At 41.0% G+C, this 23,326-nt stretch overlaps 1 protein-coding gene across 7 annotated transcripts in view; it reads right to left on the reverse strand.

The window, feature by feature from the left end:
• Positions 1-23,326, reverse strand: part of LOC123508577 (FYVE, RhoGEF and PH domain-containing protein 4-like) — a 206,887-nt gene that overhangs the window by 10,370 nt on the left and 173,191 nt on the right. For 3 of the 7 annotated variants that reach the window (XM_045262345.1, XM_045262346.1, XM_045262347.1), the window contains exons 2-6: positions 23,288-23,326; positions 20,124-20,177; positions 2,218-2,425; positions 1,700-1,873; positions 350-518 (exon numbers count right to left, since the gene is read on the reverse strand). The exon at positions 23,288-23,326 is cut by the window's right edge and continues 1,263 nt beyond it. In XM_045262345.1, coding sequence (XP_045118280.1) covers positions 350-518; positions 1,700-1,873; positions 2,218-2,425; positions 20,124-20,177; positions 23,288-23,326 — 644 coding nt within the window. Of the gene's footprint in view, positions 1-349; positions 519-1,699; positions 1,874-2,217; positions 2,426-6,713; positions 10,100-11,373; positions 11,490-20,123; positions 20,178-23,287 lie in introns of those variants that run through there. The other 4 variants (XM_045262344.1, XM_045262343.1, XM_045262348.1 and 1 more) reach the window with 4 other exon arrangements.

Genomic DNA, 23,326 nt, shown 5'->3' on the forward strand with positions numbered 1-23,326 from the left:
TGTGTGTGTGTGTGTGTGTGTGTGTGCTGTCCAGTCCCTTTATCTCTTATTATCTCATTTGACTTTGAAATTGTGCATCATCCTCACATGAGCCACTTCCTTCTTCAATACATTCCAAATTTCTATTCCTGTGTGTGGGAAACTATTATTTTTTTTCCATATATTTTCCATAATTGTTCGTTTATATCCTTCGACTTGCTCTTGTCTCTTCTGTGTGTATGTGTGTGTTAACCTAGTAGCATGCACACAAACACACACACAGGTACACACGGAAGACCTGCTAGTATGTGTGTGTGTGTGTGTGTGTGTGTGTGTGTGTGTGTGTGTGTGTGTGTGTGTTGGACCTCACCTATCCTCCTGTTATGCTCCCACTGTGCCATCCGCTCCTCAAGCTGCGGGAGGAGGAAGTCGTGGTGCAGCTTATAAATGGACTTGATATTGGAGAACATGTGAAGAATGACGTCTGGCGGGAACATGTGGTGGGCGCGGTTCTCGTTGTCCACGCGAAACTGGAACTCCTGCAGAAGGCGAGGCAGAGGTGAGCAGAGGACGAACAAAGCAGTACTACCCCTCCTATATATGTCAAAATAACATGGTAGTCACTGTTATTTTAATCTCTTCAGTACCATGACGCGTTTTCATATTCATTCTTGTTACTATTTGGTGATTTCATACAGCTTCAGAAACTTATGTGTGGTTTAGAATAGTGAAGACTCAGGCCATTAATCTTTTGACCTCCATAGACCCTTCAAAATGCAAATAAAATCGTCTAATCATACCCTAGAAATCATAGAAAAAATGTGTCTCAGTAGTTTACTAATAAAAATTAAACTGTTATTACTTTAGAAAATGAAAGAAGAAATCTAGGAAATTATAGAAAGCAGGTAAAGAAACGTACTCTTCTCAAATACACGATTTTGTAATACTTTCTTAGGATGATAAAGAAGAAAACGGGAAAGTAGGTTATTATAGAAAACAGCAGGAAAAAAAAACATACTATACCCAAATACAAGTAGAAATAGTTTTTTTTTCTTTTCTTGGGATGATAAAGAAGAAAAAAACGAGAAAAAAATATTGAAAAACCAACAGTAAAAATCATACCTACTCTACCAAATTACATAAAGTGGAAGCAAATTTTAATACCTTCTAACGACGATAAAGAAGAAATAAAGAAGAGACAAAGAAAAGAAGAAAAGAAGTAGGAATTTATGGAAAACGGCAGTAAAAAAAGAAAAAAAGAAAACGTACTACACAGAAATACAATTGCAAATAGCTTTTAAATACTTTCTTACAATAAAAAAAGACGAAAAACAAGAACAAAATATAAAAAAAGCATTAAAAATCATACTCTACTAAAATATATGACGTGGAAACAAATTTTAATACCATCCAACGATAAAAAGAAGAAATAAAGAAGAGAAAGAAAAGAAAAAAATAGGAATTAATAGAAAACGGAAGTAAAAAAAAAAAAGAAAAAAAAGTTATACACTGAAATACAACTGGAAATAGTTTTTAATAATTTCTTACGATGAAAAGAAGAAAAACAAGAACAAAATATAGAAAAAAACATTAAAAATCATACTCTACCAAAATATATGAAGAGGAAACAAATATGAATACCTTTTAACGATAATAAAGAAGAAACAAAGATGAGCCACAGAAAAGAGCCACAGTGAACCACGTACAACAGCCCCCTCACCTGGTCTATGAGATGCAGGACCTTCACATACGTCCTCTCAGTGTGCAGGAGTTCAAGGGCGATTCTGTACGCCTTGTCCTTGCGGGAGTCCACCACTGGAGGCTCAGGGCACTCAATGTCGCTGGTGGTGACTGAGCTGTGGTCCTCCAAGTCTGAAGGTTCGGTGCTCACAGCCTGGAGGGACACAGAGGCATTGGAAGACTGGGAAGTGTGGTGATGGGAGGAGGAGGAGGAGGAGGAGGAGGAGGAGGAGGAGGAGGAGGAGAGGAGGAGGAGAAGGAGGAGAAGAAGGAGAAGGAGAAGGAGAAGGAGAAGAAGAAGAAGAAGAAGAAGAAGAAGAAGAAGAAGAAGAAGAAGAAGAAGAAGAAGAAGAAGAAGAAGAAGAACGAGACCAAGAAAAAAAAAAGAAGGAAAAGAAAAAAAAAAAGACAACAAACTATAATCTTGTGAGAAAAAACTATCACAACATCCACAGATACAAAATGACAACTTCTAGGAAAAACAACAATAACACGAACCTGTGAATTTCTCTTAGACTCCGTGTCCATGTCAGAGAGCGGGGAGTGGGGGCGTGATGTCCGGGAGGGCGTGGCGGGGCGCTGGCGGGTGGGCGTAGGGGCGGGGGCGGACACGGGCGCTGGCGAGATATCTTCCTCATCCTCGCTCTCAGATTCACTCACCCCGTCACCGAAGGAGTCGTTTATATACTTGGCTTCCGTGCACACTCTGAGAAGGTGGCGGGATTCAGTAGTGGTGGTGGTGGTGGTGGGAGAGAGTGAGTGTGTAGTAGTGATGGTGGTGGTATAAGTGGTATAGTGGTGGTGGGAGACAATGAGTGTGTAGTAGTAGTAGTAGTAGTAGTAGTAGTAGTAGTAGTAGTAGTAGTAGTAGTAGTAGTGGTGGTGGTGGTGGTGGTGGTGGTGGTGGTGGTGGTGGTGGTGGTGGTGGTGGTGAGAGAGAGTGATGGTGGTAGTGGATTACATACATTAACAAAACAGCAACAGACCTTTTTAAATTCTTGGATTTGCTGTTCAGGTGATAATTCTAAGGGATGCTACTACCACCACCACCACCACTACTAGTACTACTACTACTACTACTACTACTACTACTACTACTACTACTACTACAACTGTTATTACTATGCTGCTACTACTGCTACTACTACTACTACTACTTCACTTCTTATCCTTCTATTTCTTTCTCTTAACCCGCCAAGACTATACCAGGATCTGCTTTTTTTTGTTCATCTTTATATTCTATTGTGTTCCTCCTCCTCCTCCTGCTACTTCTGCTATTACTACTAGTACTGCTACTACTACTACTACTACTACTACTACTACTACTACTACTTACATTCCTAACTAATTCACTGAAACGTTTCAGTAAGTAAGTGCTTGGTTTATGAATAACAACAGATCTAACGAACAACAAAAAAGGAAAAAAAAGTAACGGAAACGGGGAGAGAGAGAGAGAGAGAGAGAGAGAGAGAGAGAGAGAGAGAGAGAGAGAGAGAGAGAGAGAGAGAGAGAGAGAGAGAGAGAGAGAGAGAGAGAGAGAGAGAGTAATGGCATTACACAAGCACTTCCTAATTACTCAAGAAACAGTGACAGACATCCTTCTGGAAATTACTGAAGAGACATGACCACACTAAGGGATGAGATAATGTCGTACAGTTATTCGACGAGAAATAAAAAAATAAATAAAATACACTAATAAAATTTATAAATCGTGCACACATCACTTAGTCACCTCGTAGGAATAAAGTTGTCATGACAATTCAGTATATGTGATCATTTGTCACATAAGAACGAGTGCCATATTCTGAAACACATCCTTCAGAGCGACTATTTTTAAGGGCCACAGAGGCAATTAACCGAGTTCTAAAAGTAATTTGTCTTGTTAATACAGAAACCTTGTTAACATGGCAGAAATATATTTGGGGATTAGAATAGTAAAAACTCTGGCCATTAATTTTATGACCTTTATAAACCTTCCCTAATGCAAGTAAAAAAAAATCTAATCATAGTCAGAAATCAAGGCAAAGATGCATCTCACTTCTGAAGGGGTTAAGAATGTAAGAACAGTCAAAATCATGCGTGCGTTCTATTTAGTGAGCCAACGAGCATACAAGTCTGACGCCTCATCACTACAAAGATGATAGTAAAGGTCAACCCTGCTTTACAAATACAACATAAACAAAAACCAGCCATGTTCTATTTATTCCTTCAGACAAACACTAGTCTAACGTTCATCATCATCGCACTGACTTTGTTCTGAAGCACTTCGCCGCACCTCTACTTTCAAATGGCTCTAGTTGAAGTGACAGCTATCTAATGGGGCACTTTTCTAGTTCTCACGACATATTAACAAGATTTCTGTATTATGAAAAGGAGGAATGGTATTGAAAACGTGGCTAATCATCTTTGTGGCCTTTGAAAAATAGTAGTGAGAGAGCAAAGCGTTTCTGAATGTTAGTCATGGTAAGGCGGGGCACATGCTTCCTTCACACACCCTTCCCCTCCACGGCCTGTCTGATACGCGGGCGGCACCTGGGAAAAGTACAGTGATAACCAACGCCTCTCCGGATGCCACTCTGGTCTGTGTCCTGCGAATAAGAGTGTTTATCCACCGCTACCTCTGACCACAAGAAAATGTCATGGCACAGGGCTTAAATTTGTTTCTCCCATTTCTTTGGAGCTTACCACTGGCCTTCACCTTCCCTGTTGTTTATTGTCTTTCTGTTCGTGTATATTTTTGTGTTTTGCGAGTAATTTTATTGATTTATACTTGACTCTGTTTCTCCCATTTCTTCCTTGGAGCTTACCACTGGCTTTCACCTTCCCTGGGGCTTATCATCTCTCTATTCGTGTATTTATTTATTTTTTTTTTTTTTTTCGTGTTTGCGAGTAATTTCATCGCATTACTGTCTGACTCGAACAACACGGAGGTGAGTTCTGTGGTAACGTAAGTAGAGTGTGTTTCTCGTTTTCTTTTCTCTTTCACGGGGGACCACGAACTTCAGGATAGCAACACCGGGTAGATTACTTACCCTCTTGATTCGCAATGACGGTGTGGCATGATTTGGTGTGGATCGTCCTTAAACAATTTTGTTTTTTATGTAAGAGGGAAAACTACCAAGAGCAAAAAAATGAATATTAGAAAAAAAAAGCACACTTGAATTGTAGTCTCCATAAAAAGAATCAAAAGAATGAGTCAAAATTCAGGGACAAATGTCTCGACACCTCTCTTAAAAGAAGTTAAGTCGTAGGAACATGGAAATATAGAAGCGTGCAGAGAGTTCCAGATTAAGACAGGTTTATGGATGGGATGAAGGGTAGAAATCAGTCAGGTATGGTGTGGTCACTAAACATCGATCTATCTAGGTTTGTTACAGGGACTGCCACGTGTAGGTCTGATTGATTCTTATAGCTTACCTTGTCTCCATATGTTCTTATTGAGCGAAAAGTAAAAACCTAATCAATAAAATGTCTGAGGTAATTAATCACTTTGCTATCCGTGGTGTCTTATAAAATGATGTCCTAATGCTACTTCACGTCATTTGAGTTAAGGAAGTCAGGAGTTAGAAGGTTAATACAAGGGTCGCTTTGCCTTGTCAGAATCACACATGAATGACACTGGCTCTTGATCCCATGAATATCGTGACGTGTTTCCATATTCATTCTGCTTACTATATGATGATTTTATACAACTTCAGAAACTTATTTGGAGGATCAAAATAGTAAAGACTGGGGTCATTAATCTTCTGACCTCCATAAACCTTTCCTAATGTCAATAAAATGGTCTCATACTAAAATATCAAGGTAAAAATGTGTTCCAGTATTAAAGAGGTTAATCAGCTCCTCGATGGCCGCACTGTACCACTGATGTACCATTAGTCAGCTAAGTATTTCTGTTTCTATACCAACTTTTCTGATGTGTTTTACTGACTTCTATTACGTCACTTTTATGCTTCTCGGAAAAAAAGCTCTTACACTTAAATATAGTCTGAGTAAAGCCACGCAGGATTTGTGATTTCTACATTGCATTATAGAAGAAAAGGAGAGAACGTTTCCATGTCTTTCTTCTTTTGTGGTGGATGGCGGTAATGTTTTCCTTTTGCTTCGTAAGGGAAATGTGAAAGAAAGCACTAATTTTCCTACTGACTAACTAACGTGAAAACAGACAAAAATTTTTCTTAGTATACTTCCACTCAGCATTGCAATTTCCTGTGTAATTGTGGCGTGATGCAACAGAACGGATGTGTATGCTTTTGTCTCTCCCTCATTCCCTCTACTGATCAATGGCAAACTCAAGCACTCCATCCAAACACACCTGGTATAATCCACAAGACACTGGCGGATCTGCTCCTACTATGACCTGCCATTCTTCCCAATTATTCTGTGATATGTTCTGCTTTAATTTAAACAGAAAAGCAATTATCAAACGCCATCCTAAAACAACGGACAAGCCTGACAGTTCCCTCTCTCTACAAGGCACGGAAAGAACCGCAAAGGAAACGTTTACCTCTTAAAGAAATTGACCAATCCATTTGAGACTTTCCAATCAACTTTTGTCTATTGATTTATATGCTTTCACTTCCTCACTTTTTGTCGTAGCGATGGAGGCAAAAAAACAACAATCAAGACGGCTTTTTTTCCCACTTTTGGTGTGTTCTCAGTCAGCCTCTAGAAGTTCAGTAGATAAGGCACCTCAATGGACCTTTTTCTATTATCCTTTTTGTTGCACCTCTTCCATAACCCCTTCAGTACCATTACGTGCTTTCATATTAATCTGCTTACTACTAGGTGATTTTATACAGCTTCAGAAACTTACGTGGGGATTAAAATGTGCAGACTCTGGCCATAAATCGTCTGCCCTCCATAGACCGGTCCTTATGTCAATAAAATCGTCAAATCACACCAAAAACTCATGGTAAAAAATGTGTCCCAGTAATGAAGGTGTCAAGATTGAAAAAAAGTGACGACCTTACTGGATACTGCTCACTACTCACCCCAGGCTAATGATGACGGTCCTCGGCCTCACCACACAGAAAGGGTATATGGTGTTCTGTGGCAGGCGTACCCGCGGCCCCAGTGTGGAGTAGCGGTAGAAGGGCATGGGACGCTCTCTCGGCCTACTCCTCATAATCACGTTTTCCTCATCCGTGTCACTCTCAGTTTCCTCCTCATCTACTACTATCTTAATTTCCTGTTTCTCATTTTCTTCATTGTCTCTCTGTCCTTCTTCACTTATCTTCTCACTGTCTTCCTGTCTATCTCCATTCTCGTTTTTCTCCTGACTTCTCTGCTTATCGCCTCTCCCCTTTTCGTTTTCTTCATCTTCTTTCTCCTTTTCGCTTTTTCTCTTTCCTTCACCTCCAATTTTTATCTCGCTGTTTCTTCGTTTACTCCTAAAACTCGTGCCCTGCAGAGCCGCAAAGAGCTTCCATTCCGCCTCTTTGTCTGATTCTTCGATGCCAGTTTGATCTTCGTTTTCTTTCATTCCGCTCGTCGGTGACTGTGTGATTAGTGAGTTTGCGTCTTGCTGGTTCACTCCTCCAACACCTCCTCCTCCTCCTCCTTCTCCATCTCCCTTTGATATCTCCTCTTTTATGGGTTTGTTTTCTGGGCTTTGTTTTCCGTCGTCGTTCCATTCCAGGGGATTATTGAGCGGTAGTCTCATATTGTGTAGTACTTCGCTTCCCAGTTTTCTTATTACTGTGTCAGCTTGTTTTGCTGTGTCTGCGTTGTTTTTCATGCCATCTTCGATCATCCTGACTATATCCCGCACTCTGTTGGCGCCTTGAGTTAAAGTGTCCCTCGGTGCAAAGACATGAGTCGCATCTTCCTCGTACACATATACTTTCCTGTGGGTTTCCTTGCTGGACAACCTTCTCTTCATATCAACATCTACAAAGTCGTCGTCTTCTTCCTCTTCGATCTTTACATCCCGCGACCTCGATGGCTTTCTACGCATAACGATGTCTCCAGCTTCTTCCTGTGCGACCTCTTGCACTTTCTCACCGCTAGACGTGCTGCTCAGTAACAGAGTTTTGGAAGGAGACGGCTTGGGGAGAAATTGGGCGAAGAGCTGAGCAACAGTGTTCAGTATTGTGTTGCTAACTCTTCGCAAGGATAATTTATTTGTGATCTTCCACTTCGATGTGTCAGGGACGTCGGGTGAAGGATCGCTGACAGGGGTTGGGGCATCTATGAGAGGACTTGAGGTATCCGCGACAAGGCTTGTGGTATTTGGACATGAGCTTGGGGAGTCCGTGATAGAGATGAAAGAGTCCGCAAAAGAGCTGCGAGAGTCCGGCAGAATGCTGGAATTGGTCGAGGATGAAGTGGGAAAAGCCGCGGCAGAGCTGGGGAAATCCGGAACATCGGGAGGGGAGGCTGAGGTGGGGGAAGCTGGAACGGGGGTAGTGCAAGCTGAGAAATATTTGGGTGAAGGCGGGCACAAGGTGGAAGAAGCAGGAACATCATCTGGACGCTTCATTAGTGCCCGTGCTAATGTAGACACCAGATGTTCTTTCTTCCAGCGGGATATTGTCTTTTCATTGAAGTCCTTTGGGTTTAGTTTGGCGGGGAGGGACTTTCCTTTGGTGGCAGCGGTGGTGGCGGTGGCAGTGGAGGTGGCGGTGGTGGTGGAAGGTGACGCAGTGAGGAGTCTTTGCGGGAAGGAGAGTGATCGATGTTGTCTGTCCTCCCTCGGGTTCAGTTTCAGTCTGCTTGATTCACTGGCTGGCTGGCGGTGTTTGTCTCCCAACGACGTGCTTCCGGGTGCTTGGGTATCGATAACCGGATCCACATCGCGTTCGCTCAATGTTACGGAGTGGGGTGACGGGCCAGCAGGACAGTGTGCACCATTGGCGGCGTTATTTACTAGTGGCGGTCGTGGCAAGACGGCGGGTTTGGTGACGCTGCACTCTTTGCCTTTCTGAGCCTCGCCTTTACCCCAGGACTCACTCAACTTTAATATTCCATGGTTTTCTTGGCCAAGTTTGTTCTGCTGCTTGTCACTCTCAGGGGACAGTGACGGGAGTACCATCACGTTTTCTTTCCTTCCATACGGCCCGGAGTCACTCAAGGAGGGCAGGTTATTCGGCCTCTTGAGTTGCACTTCCGGGTCATCGTCCGTGTTGGTGTCAGCGCTTAAGCCAGGGATTCTTACCGCTCCCTTCATTCCTTGTGGGCTTGTTCCAATCTTAATGTTGTCCAGGCGTCTTACTGCGTCTTTCACTTTGCTTCTTCCCTCCTCGTCGCCCTTTCCTTTGCTGCCACGCCTTACCATCACACCACCGCCTTCCCCGCAGCCTCCCTCTTGGCTCGGGAACCACCTTCGAAACTCATTCATTACACTCTGCATGGTGGGAGTCAAGGTGTCACGAGGCGCTCCAATATTCACGTTGTTGATCTTGGTGGCGGGACGGTCGTGTTACTGGTTATCTTGGGTCGCGGAGGTTTGGTCGTGTGTTTGTGGTTCTCTTGGTCATTTTGGTTCAGTGGAGTGGCTTTCCTGTTGGTTCCTCACGTTGTCTGCAGCGCGATGTGGGTGTTTATGGCGAGAGTGTCCGTTCCTTTAAAATGTCAACACCCACGTTCATGATTCACGTCTTGGTCTGTGTTGTGCTTAGTCACTTTTAATCGTTTCACTGTTAGATAATTTCCTTCATAATCCTCCACATCCTTCGCTACGCACACATTTTTGCATCCCAGGCTCTTAGATAGATCTGTAGCCGGGAAAAGAAAAAGTCAACGCTATATTCTCTCTCTCAGTGTTGATGCGAGTAAACTGTCAGTGGTGGGAATGCTGACAAAGAGCGGCCAGAGAAGGGAAGGCGGTGTGGTCATGGGTAAATGCTCTTATTCACACAACTTCCTTTCGAGAGTTTCTAAAAAAATATATAAATAAAGAAATAAATACACACACCAATAAAACTCTGAAGAGACGTTGTATCAGTTTTCGTTATTCTGACCCACTTTCTTCAACTCGTGTCAAATTTATCACACTGGATCACCACAAACTTAACGCCCCGAGCCACACTAATGCACTGACATTCCCAAACTCTGACATGAATCGGCCTTTCCGTCGCAAATAAGAGGATGTTGCAGTTGCCTCTCTTTCCCGTCCCAAGATTACTAATGCTCGTGACATTTCAGACGTTACTCTTCTCGGGAACACAACGAGAACAAAACATGAAAAAGAAGAGCTTGAAGATGAAAAGGACACAAGAACAAGATGTGTGGGGTAAGAATGAGAAGGATAGGAAGGTGAAGGATGAGTGAGACTGAGAACATCAAGATAAAAATAAGAGGAACAAGAGAAAAGGCAAAAAGTACAAAGATGAGAGGAACAGAAGATAAAAAGGGATAAGTGAAAAGAATAGCTTATGAAAGAAGGAAGGGAAACACGAGAATAGGGAGAGGAAGAAGAGAGAAGTGAGAACAAGGAATAGAGGGCTGCGAGAGGAGTGTGTTGGGGGAGAATAGAGAAAGGAGTGTGAAAGGAGAGAGAAGAAAAAGTGAAGATAGAATATGGAGATGAAAAGAGACGAGGACAGAAAGAGATCTCCGAATAAGTGTGTGTGTGTGTGTGTGTGTGTGTGTGTGTGTGTGTGTGTGTGTGTGTGTGTGTGTGTGTGTGTGGTGAAGTTATATTTGTCTGCTTCCTTTGTTTATTAGTATTCTTTTTTTATATATTTGCTTATTACAATTATTTACTTATCAATTTATCCTTCGTTTAGTTTGCTCCCATTTTTTTTTCTTTCGCTCTATTTATTTTTCAAGGCACACTCAAGTTTTTCTTCATCGTAGTCAGCTGTGTTATGTTTCTCTCTCTCTCTCTCTCTCTCTCTCTCTCTCTCTCTCTCTCTCTCTCTCTCTCTCCTTTTTGTTAACGTCACCATTCGTATTCTTTTTTATCGTTGTTGTCTCCCTTTTCATTCTTTACTGTATAATTCCTTTCCTTCGTAACACACACACATTTTCATCTTTCATTACATTTTGATTTTGTTTTCTGTGGGATGACTTTTCTTGGTCTATTCTGAGATGCAAGTTATTCAAATGTAACGAGTGTATAATTGAGTTCAGAGGATGTCAGTCTCGCAATGGTGAGTCGATAATGCTTCGTGTTGGTGATGTGACGTCTTACTCTGAGCTTAGTTGGTGGTCATGATCGTGGTGATTGGAACATTATCACTATTGACATAAATAACAACAACAGCAACAACAACAAAGAACCACACAATACACTCAAAATTCCTCTCAAATTTCTTGTTTGATAAAAATTTCACCTTTAAACACTTTCATTAGTAGAACTTTCTCTTCTAAAACTTGCTAGAACATTTCAGCTGACATAGTTTCTCATTTGAAAACCTTTTCTTTTATATAATTTCCACTTTAAACATATTTTCAACACATATATTTTTCATTTACACAAACTGCTGAGCACAAACCAAAACAACGACCCACGAACGAAACACTGAGCAGATAATCAGACACGAAATCAGGCGAAAAACAAAGACACACCAGCATAACCTCCATTCACCACGAACACCACTTCCACGAGTATCATTTTCATTCACCACAACCACCACCACGCGAAACAGGAAGCGCAAAACACCACTACGGGACGGTGAAACACGGATAAGCAGGAACGAACACTACTTCAGTCGAGAGTGGCGGTATTGGTGCGGTCAGGTGAGTCTTTGAGCAGCACAGAGTAGAGGAGGAGTAGGTGAACTGGCAAGGCCCCTCTGAAACCATTCCTCTCTCTGGAGTTATCGCGTTTGAGCAGGATGCGCTTATCTATGTAAGTATCCTCTGCTTGTCGACTCTGTGTGTGTGTGTGTGTGTGTGTGTGTGTGTGTGTGTGTGTGTGTGTGTGTGTGTGTGTGTGTGTGTGTGTGTGTGATCATTTTTATTTTTTTCTGGGGATATTTACTTTTTTTTTTGCGAGATTTAGTGATTAGCCTCTCTCTCTCTCTCTCTCTCTCTCTCTCTCTCTCTCTCTCTAGGGAAAAAAACAATAAAAGTGACAAAAAACGGAAGGAAAACACACACACACACACACACACACACACACACACACACACACACACACACACACACACACACACACACACACCTGTCCAATTCTCCCACATCTGACTCGTATACAAAATCAACACCTCACTTACAACATAACCCACACCTACCACACCTGTCCTGCAAAACCCTTACACCTGCCCCATTGCTGTCCTCCTTAGCCTTTCACACCTGCTCACCAACACACCTCCACACCTCCACACCTGCCAGCCCCTTTCCCCTCGTTCCTCTATGGTATTTTTAAGCTTTTATCCCCTTGTTAATTTCCTGCCTGGCTTCACTGATTAGCCTGCTCTGATTGAAGTGTCTTATCTAATAGTGACCAGTGGAGAGAGAGAGAGAGAGAGAGAGAGAGAGAGAGAGAGAGAGAGAGAGAGAGAGAGAGAGAGAGAGAGAGAGAGAGAAGAGAGAGAAGAGAAGAGAAGAGAGAGAGAGAGAGAGAGAGAGAGAGAGAGAGAGAGAGAGAGAGAGAGAGAGAGAGAGAGAGAGAGAGAGAGAGAGAGAGAGAGAGAGAGAGAGAGAGAGAGAGAGAGAGAGAGAGAGAGAGAGAGAGAGAGAGAGAGAGAGGAGAGGAGAGGAGAGGAAAGAAAAGACTACCTAAACAAGATAGATAGATAGATAGATAGATAGATAGATAGATAGATAGATAGATAGAGAGAGAGAGAGAGAGAGAGAGAGAGAGAGAGAGAGAGAGAGAGAGAGAGAGAGAAAACATTACTCCTCCTTCTTTCCTTGATTAAGACACGAAGGGAGAGAAAAAAAGTATCGCTTATATTATGGAAATTTTTGGCTCATTATAAAGTGAATTGGTTTGTGTAATACGAAAACATCATTATTTAACTTCTTCAGGCGGGGAGGAACACAAAGGAAGAACAGAGAGCAATACCACCACACTACTTCACCATTACGAGGCTCTCTGTTATAAGATACAATATTGAAGCAAGAGATATACGGTAGTAAAGGCGAAGGCTCCTCCCCACCAACCTTAAATCAATCATAAAGGAACACAGAAGAGGAAGAAAAAGCAATACCTACATTTACTGGACATACTGAGGCTGCTTGTAATAAGATACAAAGCTAACCTTGGATAGCAAAGGTGAAGGCTCCTCCCCAACAACCATAAATCAATCAAAAAGGAACACAAAAGAGGAACAAAGAACAATAAGTACACTTGTTGGACATATTGAGGCAGTATTACTAAGATACGTAGCTATTCTAAACTAAAGAAAAAAAAAAAGAAACTTCGATAATAAAGACGAAAATTCCTCCCCACCAACCTTAAATCAATCAGAAAGGAACACAAAAGAGGAACAAACAGCAATACCTACATTTGTTGGACTTACTGAAGCTGTTTTAATAAGATGCATAGCTATTCTACAGTACAAAAACCTTGGATAGTAAAGGCGAAGGCTCCTCCCCGCCAACCATGTATCAATCAGAAAGGAAAAAAAAAAAAAAAAAAAAAAAACAATACCTATATTTGTTGGACTTACTGAAGCTGTTCTAATAAGATACGTAGCTATTCTTAACTATAAAAATCTTGGATAGTAAAGGTGAAGGCTCCTCCCCATCAACTTTAAATCAATCACAAAGGAAGACAAAAGATGAAAGAAATCAGTTAACCATTACAAATTACAAAACTGACTGAAATAAGACAGGTAGGTACTTTGAAATAAGATACTCTGGATAGTAAAGGCGAAGAATCTCCCTCATCAATCTTTTTTTTTTTATATACATATTTTTTTCTTTTTTACGTCCGGCTTCCTATTTTTATTAGTGATATACACAAAAAAGAAGAAAAAAAAAAAAAAAAAAAAAAACTAACTACCCACGATACTCCACACACACTCATTCACTCCTACATTATTTACTCCATGGAAAAAACAACAACTCTATAAATACTCAATAAAAAAACTCAATAAAAAAGCTCTATAAATACTATAAAAAATACTGAAACTCTACTAAAAACTCTATGAAAAATATCTATAAGGAAAACAACTCTATAAAAATCTATAAAAAGAAAGAATTAAAAAAAAAAACTATAAAAATCTATACAGAAAACTCTATAAAAATAGTCATTTAAAACGCTCTATAAATGAAAAAAAGCTCTATAAAGAAAACTCAATTAAAAAAGCTCTATAGAGAAAACTCAACTAAATCCCTATAAATAAAAAAAGCTCTATAAAGAAAACTTAATTAAAAAAGCTCTATAAAGAAAACTTAATTAAAAAAGCTCTGTAAAGAAAACTCAATAAAAAAGAAACTCCATAAAAAAACTAGAAAAAACTCTATTAGAAAACTTTATAAAAATAAAACTTAAAAACTCTACATAAAAAAATAACTCTATAAAAGAAAGGAAGTCCAGAATTATTCACTGGAGCGTATAATGATTAAAAACAATTCCCAACTGTTCATTTGTTGATTAAATTCACTACACTTGCGGATGCTGTGTGTGTGTGTGTGTGTGTGTGTGTGTGTGTGTGTGTGTGTGTGTGTGTGTGTGTGTGTGTGTGTGTGTGTGTGTGTGTGTGTGTGTGTGTGTGTGTCTGTTTTGGCTAATTATAAAGTTTACGATAGCGCAGAGGCATGACCGTGAAAGGCGCCGTTCATGAGAGAGAGAGAGAGAGAGAGAGAGAGAGAGAGAGAGAGAGAGAGAGAGAGAGAGAGAGAGAGAGAGAGAGAGGAATTGCAACATACGGACAAAGAAATAAACTCAAAATAAATCATACAAGGAGAACCAAAAGGAGAGAGAGAGAGAGAGAGAGAGAGAGAGAGAGAGAGAGAGAGAGAGAGAGAGAGAGAGAGAGAGAGTAAACATTCCGTATCACATTTAAATAAACATTAATAAAAGCAACACAAGCCTTGAATTATGGGAAACGCGCGTGCACACACACACACACACACACACACACACACACACACACACACACACACACACACACACACACACACACACACACACACGGCACTTAAATAACAACTAATAACAAACTAAATTTAATAGGGAGACCAAAATAAAAAGCAAAAAATTAATGATTGAAAGAAAAAAATATGCAAAAAAATGACAAAAAAACGAATAATAATGAAAAAAAAAACAAATAAATGAAAAATGTACAAGGTTACGAAAAACATCTAACATGAATACTCACTCTATCTCTCTCTCTCTCTCTCTCTCTCTCTCTCTCTCTCTCTCTCTCTCTCTCTCTCTCTCTCTCTCTCCTAATTTGTATTTTTCTTTCTTGCTTTTTCGCCTCTGCTTTTATTTTTTTCATTCTTTCTTTCTTCTTATTCGGATTGTTGTTGTTGTTGTTGTTGTTGTTGTTGTTGTTGTTGTTGTTGTTGTTGTTGATGTGTTTCCTTCTTCCTTTGGCTCATTGTTTTTGTTTTTCTTTATTCTTTCTTTCTTCTTGTCTCGAATGTTGTTGGTTTTCTCTTTTCTTTTTCTTTTTCTTCTTATCCTGCTCCTTTTTGTTCTTGTTCTATTCTTGTTCTTGTTCTTTTATTTTCTTCTTCTCTTTCTCCTACTACTTCTTCTTCTTCTTCTTCTTCTTCTTTTCTCCTTCTCCTTCTCCTCCTCCTCCTCCTCCTCCTCCTCCTCCTCCTCCTCCTCCTCCTCCTCCTTCTTGTTCTTGTTCTTAATCTTTTTTCTTTTTTCCTCCTCCTCCTCCTTCCTGTTCTTGTTCTTCATTTTTTTCCCTTTTCTTCTCCTCCTTCACCTTCTTGTCGATCGATCTACCCCCACCAATAAATGTCGAATATTTCAACATTTAAATACAACTTGATCAAATCAAAACACTGATTACAGACACTGACAACCAATTCTCACTAAATAAACAGCCAGATACGTGTTTAGTTTATATTAATTTATGTACACGACCTATTAACTCTCTCTCTCTCTCTCTCTCTCTCTCTCTCTCTCTCTCTCTTCGCTAGAACTATCAATACACCCATCGTTTTCCTTTTTCTTCCTCGTATTTTTGCTTCTCCTCCTCTTCCTCTTCCTCCTCCTTCTCCTGTTCCTCTTCTCTCTCCTCTTCTTCATCCTCTTTTGCTTTCGTGCTAACAGACAATGCAGAATCGAAGTGTTTATTGTTCTATCTATCTATCTATCTATCTATTTGCGTATCTTTTCCTCCCTCTTCCTTCTCCTCTTTCTCCCGCGACTCCTCTTTCTCCTCGTCATCCTCTCTTCCTTGTTCGTGCTATCAAAGAATACGGGGTGGAAATATTTACTGTTCTATCTATCTATCTATCTTTTCATTTATCTCATCTATTTGTGTATAATCTTGCTATCGTTAACTTCCTGTCTGTCTGATGGTTTAATGGTTTCCTTAGCTATCTCTTTGAATGTCTGTCTATCTATCTATCTATCTATCTATCGGTATGTATTTCTTTCTACCTATCTATATCATTACGTTCATCAGTTCAACTACTCAAATGTACTGTGGGTAACTTTAATTATCTATCGGTTTGTCTGTCTATCCACCTTTGCTCATCAATTTATCTACTTCAAATGCACTATGGGTAACTTATCTATCTATATATCTATCTATTCATCTGTCTATCTAATCTACGCATTCATTCGCCCTTCCGTTTATTCATTTATCTGTTTCCCTGCTGATCCCACACGCGCATTCCTTAACACAGAGTTGGATTCCCCACGAGACTCCTAATCTTGGCTCCTTAAGAAGTGTAGTCGCTTTAGAAGTCACGATATAGACTGCGTGATTAATAATGATGACAAGGAGAGGAAGATACAGTGAGCTTAGGATTACAAGGATGGAGGAAGAGGAGGAGGAGGAGGAAGAGGAGGAAGAGGAGGGTGGTGGTAATGCAACAGAGCTACAATGTATCGAGTACAGCATTGCCAACTCTGCAAGATACCTTAACATCACTCGCTTGGCAACAACGCTTCTGCAAGGTTCTGTTCGTTCTCTCTCTCTCTCTCTCTCTCTCTCTCTAGGTGAGTTACTTTATTATTTTATTTGCAACCTTGACACTATTCCCTTTATTCTCTCTCTCTCTCTCTCTCTCTCTCTCTCTCTCTCTCTCTGTGTGTGTGTGTGTGTGTGTGAGTGAGTGAGTGAGTGTGTGTGTGTGTGTGTGTGTGTGTGTGTGTGTGTGTGTGTGTGTGTGTGTGTGTGTGTGTGTGTGTGTGTGTGTGTGTGTTAGTCTCGTGAGTACACATGACCTTTCTCTCTCTCTCTCTCTCTCTCTCTCTCTCTCTCTCTCTCTCTCTCTCTCTCATCGTGGATAGTGAGTCGACTGATGGAGATAAAACATTAGAGGATAAAAACATGAAAACATACACGAGCTAAACATTTTTCCCCAGTGTCAATAAATCAAACACAAACAAACAAGAGGAGATAATCCGGCTGTAAACTTCTTCTTCCTACCACCAAGACCAATTAAACTTTTTTACATATATATATATTTTTTTTTTGCATAAGTTTACCGTCAAAACTCTCAACAGGAAATTAATCTGTTAGTACCTTTGATGTGTTTACGAGTGTGTTCTTTGATTTACATATCGCCAGCTGTTGTTTTGTCCATGGAGAGAGAAATAAGTAAGTAAATCTCTCTCTCTCTCTCTCTCTCTCTCTCTCTCTCTCTCTCTCTCTTTTCTCTTCACTTCATTTAAAAACATGACATTTTGTATTACTTTCCTCCTCGTCCTCCTCCTCCTGCTCCCCCTTCTATCCTAACCTAACCTAATAAATGATCTTCCTAAGACCTGAACTCATTTAAGAGAAAGGTTTAAGACATTTTTCCCTTTCTTTTGGCTAACTCTCTCGAACCTGCACGGGAACTGGCAACTAAGTGAGACTATTTTAATTCTTTCTGTTCCCCTTGGCCAGTTTTTCCCCTCTTACATAAAAAAAACCAGTACTCACGATTGCTTACATAAAACAAGCTATTTTTTTCTTGTCTATCTAAAACAGAAGTTACAATTTTTCTTTTCACAATTCAGAAACGTATACGAGAAGTTATAATTTGTCTGCAATAAACAAACAGCGAGCACGTGACATTGTTTACGTGATTGTTTACATAAAATAGGCAACTTTTTTTGTCTACCTTAAAAAAACAACCATTTTTCTAGTCTACATTTCAGCAACGTATACTAGAAGTTATAATTTGTCTGCAATAAACAAACAGCGAGCACGTGACATTGTTTACGTGATAGTTTACATAAAATAGGCAACTTTTTTTGTCTACCTTAAAAAAACAACCATTTTTCTAGTCTACATTTCAGCAACGTATACTAGAAGTTATAATTTGTCTGCAATAAACAAATAGCGAGCACGTGGCATTGTTTACGTGATTGTTTACATAAAATAGGCAACTTTTTTTGTCTATCTTAAAAAACAACAACCATTTTTCTAGTCTACAATTCAGCAACGTATACTAGAAGTTATAATCTGTCAGCAACAATCAAACAGCGAGCACGTGATATTGTTTACTCGATTGTTTACATGAAATAAGAAAGTTCTTTTTATCTACCTGAAAAAATAAACCATTTTCTATTTTACGATTCAGAAAACGTGTACGAACATTTTTTTTTATTCATCTGAAATAAACCAACAGGAAGCACGTGGCATTGTTTACTTTACATCAGCTGTTTTCTTAACCTAAATTAATTCCCAAATCTAAACGAGCCCATTTGTTTACACCCGATCAGCTGTTTGGTCTATGGGAGGAGAGAAGAAGCGAACACGTGCTTTTGTTTACTCTGAATCAGCTGTTTTGTTAGCGTGGCCCTGAGAAGAAGTGAGAGTGAGGAGAGAGAGGGGGAGTGTCAACCGCCACCTGTCGTTCTCTTCCTCGTGTTCTTCCTTTAGTTCCTCCGTCTGTCCCTGTTTTGGCCCGCCTCTCCTTGTCCTGAGGGTGGAGGAAGGAGGAGCAAGAGGAAAGAATAAGGAAGAGATTAAACAGGGCCAGAAAAGGAGGAAAGAAGGAGCAGACGGAGGAGAAAGTTGGAGGGTAGGAAGAAGCTTTTTTTTTCTCTTCTTTTTTGTCAGATTATCGCGTCTCTCTCTCTCTCTCTCTCTCTCTCTCTCTCTCTCTCTCTGTGTGTGTGTGTGTGTGTGTGTGTGTGTGTGTGTGTGTGTGTGTGTGTGTGTGTGTGTGTGTGTGTGTGTCCTATTCCATTCCATCTCTCTCTCTCTATGTGTGTGTGTGTGTGTGTGTGTGTGTGTGTGTGTGTGTGTGTGTGTGTGTGTGTGTGTGTGTGTGTGTGTGTGTGTGTGTGTGTGTGTGTGTGTGTGTGTGTGTGTGTGTGTGTGTGTGTGTGTGTCTCTCTCTCTCTCTCTCTCTCTCTCTCTCTCTCAGACTCATTTTCCTCTCTCATTTATCTCTTTCAATCCTATTCATCCTCATTTTCTCCCTCCATTCTTCCCTACTTCCCTCCATCCCTTCCCTGTACCCAACCCTCCGTCTCCCTCTCTCCCTGGCCAGCCCTCATGAGTCAACTACCTAACGAGGCTCCTGATTGGACGATGCGGGCCAATCACTTGCGACGTTAGCGAAGAGGATTTCCCAGCGGCCACGCAGACGCACAGACAACACTTTGCTTCCCTCGGGTGTGTCAAAACAATTCCTTCTCTTTTTTCTTTTCCTTATTATATTTTCTCGGGAGACAGATTTTGTTCGGTGGTGGTGAAGGAGGAGGAGGAGGAGGAGGAGGAGGAGGAGGAGGAGGAGGAGGAGGAGGAGGAGGAGGAGGAAAGTAATACCAAATGTTATGTTTTTGAAATGAAGTGAAGAGAGAGAGAGAGAGAGAGAGAGAGAGAGAGAGAGAGAGAGAGAGAGAGAGAGAGAGAGAGAGAGTTAAGGTGGTAAAAGCGTTGATCGTCCATATATTACCAAAAGATACACATTATTACTGCTATTATCATTACTAACGCAAACTTTCCAGGGCGCCACTTGACCTCGTTGCTGCGGCGCCATCACTTCAACCAATCCATCAACAACGTGTCAGAGTGAAGGCCAAACGGTGCATTAACGAACATCCACGCACGCACGCACGCACGCAGACACACAAGTACCCAGGCGGCAAAAAGTCAACAGGAGTGACAGCGATTGATAGCAGATCCACGTACAGCGACAGCCGGGGCGCTAACGGACACGTATACGACCCGTCACCCACGTACGGACATGAACACAACACGCACGTACTAACGAACACGAAAGACATGACAGGACAGTGATTGATAGGTGAAACACACACACACACACACACACACACACACACACACACACACACACACACACACACACACACACACACACACAACCAGTCAATCATTCTCTCTCTCTCTCTCTCTACCCACCTGGTCGTAGGGGCACTGAGGGAGCGGCCGAAGAAGACGACACGGACACGACCGCTGAAAGGACAGACACACACACGCACGGTCAGGAGGCGAGGCGAGGCTGCTAACACCATCACCACCACCTTCTCCACCTTCACTAGGGGCGCTGCAACCTGTCCCCGCCCCCCTCCTTGCATGCCTTCCTAACATCTGCCTGGGTACATAACTGGTGACCTACATACCCAGTGGCCCGTTGTCCAATGCTCGTGTGGAAAGTACGAAGAGAAACCAGTGATTTTTTTTTTTTTTTTTTTTTTAGTGTTTTGAATAGTTTGTGGGTAATTTTGAGGGATTTTGGGAATGTTTTTTAATTGGAATTCGATTCTTTGAGGTTTTTGGAGAGTGTTTTTTTTTTGTGTTTTTTAACCCTTTGAGTACCATGACACGTTTCCATATTCATTCTGCTTACTGTTTGGTGATTTTATACAGCTTCAGAAACTTATGTGGGGGATTAGAATAGTGAGGACTGTGACAATTAATCTTCTGACCTCCATAGACCATTCCTGATGTCAATAAAATGGTCTAATCGTACAAAATCTCAATGTAAAAATGTGCTCCAGTATTGAAAGGGTTAATAGTTTGTGGGTAATTTTGAGGGTTTCTGTAGGGAGTTTTTAGTTGGTGTTCGTGATTCTTTGAGCTTTTGGAGGAAATTTTGTTAAGTTTCGTGGATTTGTTTTAAGGGTGAACGCAAAGACTGGTGTGAGTTTGGGACATTTTTTTTTTTTTTTTGTCTTGTAAAAAGAATTGATTGCAGGTAATTTTGAGGGATTCTGGGATAGGTTTTTAATTGGGCATCGTGATTCTTTGAGGTTCTTGGGGAGTTTTGTTTAGCTTCGTGGGTTTGTTCTAAGGGTGAACGTAAAGATTGGTGTGAGTTTGAGATATTTTTTGGTCTTGTAAAGGAAATTAATTGAGAAACTCTGAGGGATTCTGTCTGGGATTTTAATTGGGGTTCGTGAGTCTTTGAGATTCTTGGAGGAAGTTTTGTTAAGTTTCGTGGGTTTGTTTTAAGGGTGAACGTAAAGATTGGCATGAGTTTGAGGCATCTCTTGGTCTTGTAAAGGAAACTGTTTGTGGGGAATTTTGTGGAATGCTGTTGAGGTTTTCTAATTAGGGTATGATTCTTTGAAGTTTTCTGGGAATTTTGTTGAGTTTTTGTGTGTTTGTGATCAGGATACAAAGTTTTGATTCCTATGAGTTTGGGTTAATTTTTCGTGCTTGTAAAGAAAATGAATTGGTGATTTCTAAGATTTTATGGAAAAGTTTAAAGGATTCTTAGGAGTTTTGTGGTAATTGCTGACTTTTTGATATTGTAGAGAATTATTTTGTGATCTGCAATTCTGAGCTATTGGAAAGTTTTAAGTTTGAAAAAAAGTTAATGCTTACGGTTTTGGGAAATTTAATGTGCTTTTGGAAAGTAAAAATTATATATATATAAAAATAGTAAAAGACGGGGGAAAATGGACTTGTGAAAATAAAATAAAGCGCCTTTGGGCATTGGGATAAATTTCTAGGCTTGTGAAAAGTGAAAAAAAAAAAAATCACTAAAAGGTTTCTACAAATTTCGCAAATATTTTTCCTTCGTTAAGACTTAAAAAAGAGGCAAGGAATGTGAATAAACTGGGCAGACAGAAGGAAAAATGGAAAGCTTTGGAACTGGGCAGCCACAAAACTAAGCAAGCAAATTAAAATCAAAAGCTAAATAAACAGAATGAAATAAACACTTTAAAACTACAGATAAACTCAATTCAGCAAAACAAACCGTAAAACTAGATCAATGTAAGCAAAACACAATGCATAAAAAAAAAAAAAAAAAATGAATTGGTAAAAATGTGAAGAAATAAAGCAAAGACTACATTAAACAAATATACACATACATACAGACAAGTGCATTTTTACTTATCTCTGCAAATAATCAAGGAAAAAGATAACAACTAACATAACAGCTGCTAAAACTTATAAAAAAGCAAATATTAGTAAAAAGCACCAACACACAGCAAAACAAAACAAAACAGCATCGTCATAACAACTTAGTGAAAGCGAAAGGAGCCTCAGAGGAAAGTACACACACACACACACACACACACACACACACACACACACACACACACACACACACACACACACACACCTTAAAAGAACAGCAAGCAAAAATAAAGACAACTGTTTGCATTTCGTGTTAAGAATAAGCAATGTTAATCCTTCTAGCTATTTTATCCTCTCTCTCTCTCTCTCTCTCTCTCTCTCTCTCTCTCTCGTGTGTGTGTGTGTGTGTGTGTGTGTGTGTGTGTGTGTGTGTGTGTGTGTGTGTGTGTGTGTGTGTGTGTGTGTGTGTGTGTGAGAGAGAGAGAGAGAGAGAGAGAGAGAGAGAGAGAGAGAGAGAGAGAGAGAGAGAGAGAGAGAGAGAGAGAGAGAGAGAGAGAGAGAGAGAGAGAGAGAGAGAGAGAGAGAGAGAGATTCCTTTCTTTCAGTAAAAAAAAAAAAAGCAACTTGCATTAATTTCGTACTGTGGAAGAGAATGAATATACAGAATCATGCAGCCTCTCTCTCTCTCTCTCTCTGAAACATGCATACCACTAAGCTATAAAAAACCAGCACCCATGCAAGCCACAACAATGACTGAACCCGAAGCCATGAAGGGTGCATTAGGAGGGAAGGGAAGGGATTAGTGTGTGCTTGGCGGCGTCTCCACCACAGCTGCTGAAAAGTGACGCACAACGGAACAGCCACCGCGCCACAGAGACACACAAATGTTGGAACGCCTCGCATCTTCGCATCGTGTTATTTTCCGCCACCGATTAATTCCCAGGTGCGCCCCAGACCTCGAGGCCCCGTGTTAGCCCGCGCGGTGAGTGGTGAGAGGTGAATGTGTGAGTGGTGAGTGCGAGGTGAGTGCGACACAGGCTCACCCTAAGCCTTCTGACAGCCGCCGCCCGACTGTCATGTTCCCCGCCAAGCAGTGACACCCGGCGTCACGACCAGTGTTTGTCGGGCTGGAGGGGAAGGGAGGCGTGCAGAGTCCCTCCACTCCACCCCCGCTGCCCCGCCCTGCCCCGCCCCACCCAGCCCCCTCCCCCGGCCCGCTAGCCAAACAAGAGCTGATCCGTGTGTCGCGGACTTACTTGTATGAGTTGGTGGACGAGCAGTACCTGACGACGCTG

Source organism: Portunus trituberculatus, chromosome 25 (assembly GCF_017591435.1).
Source record: "Portunus trituberculatus isolate SZX2019 chromosome 25, ASM1759143v1, whole genome shotgun sequence".
In the NCBI taxonomy this organism is placed as follows: Eukaryota; Metazoa; Arthropoda; class Malacostraca; order Decapoda; family Portunidae; genus Portunus; species Portunus trituberculatus.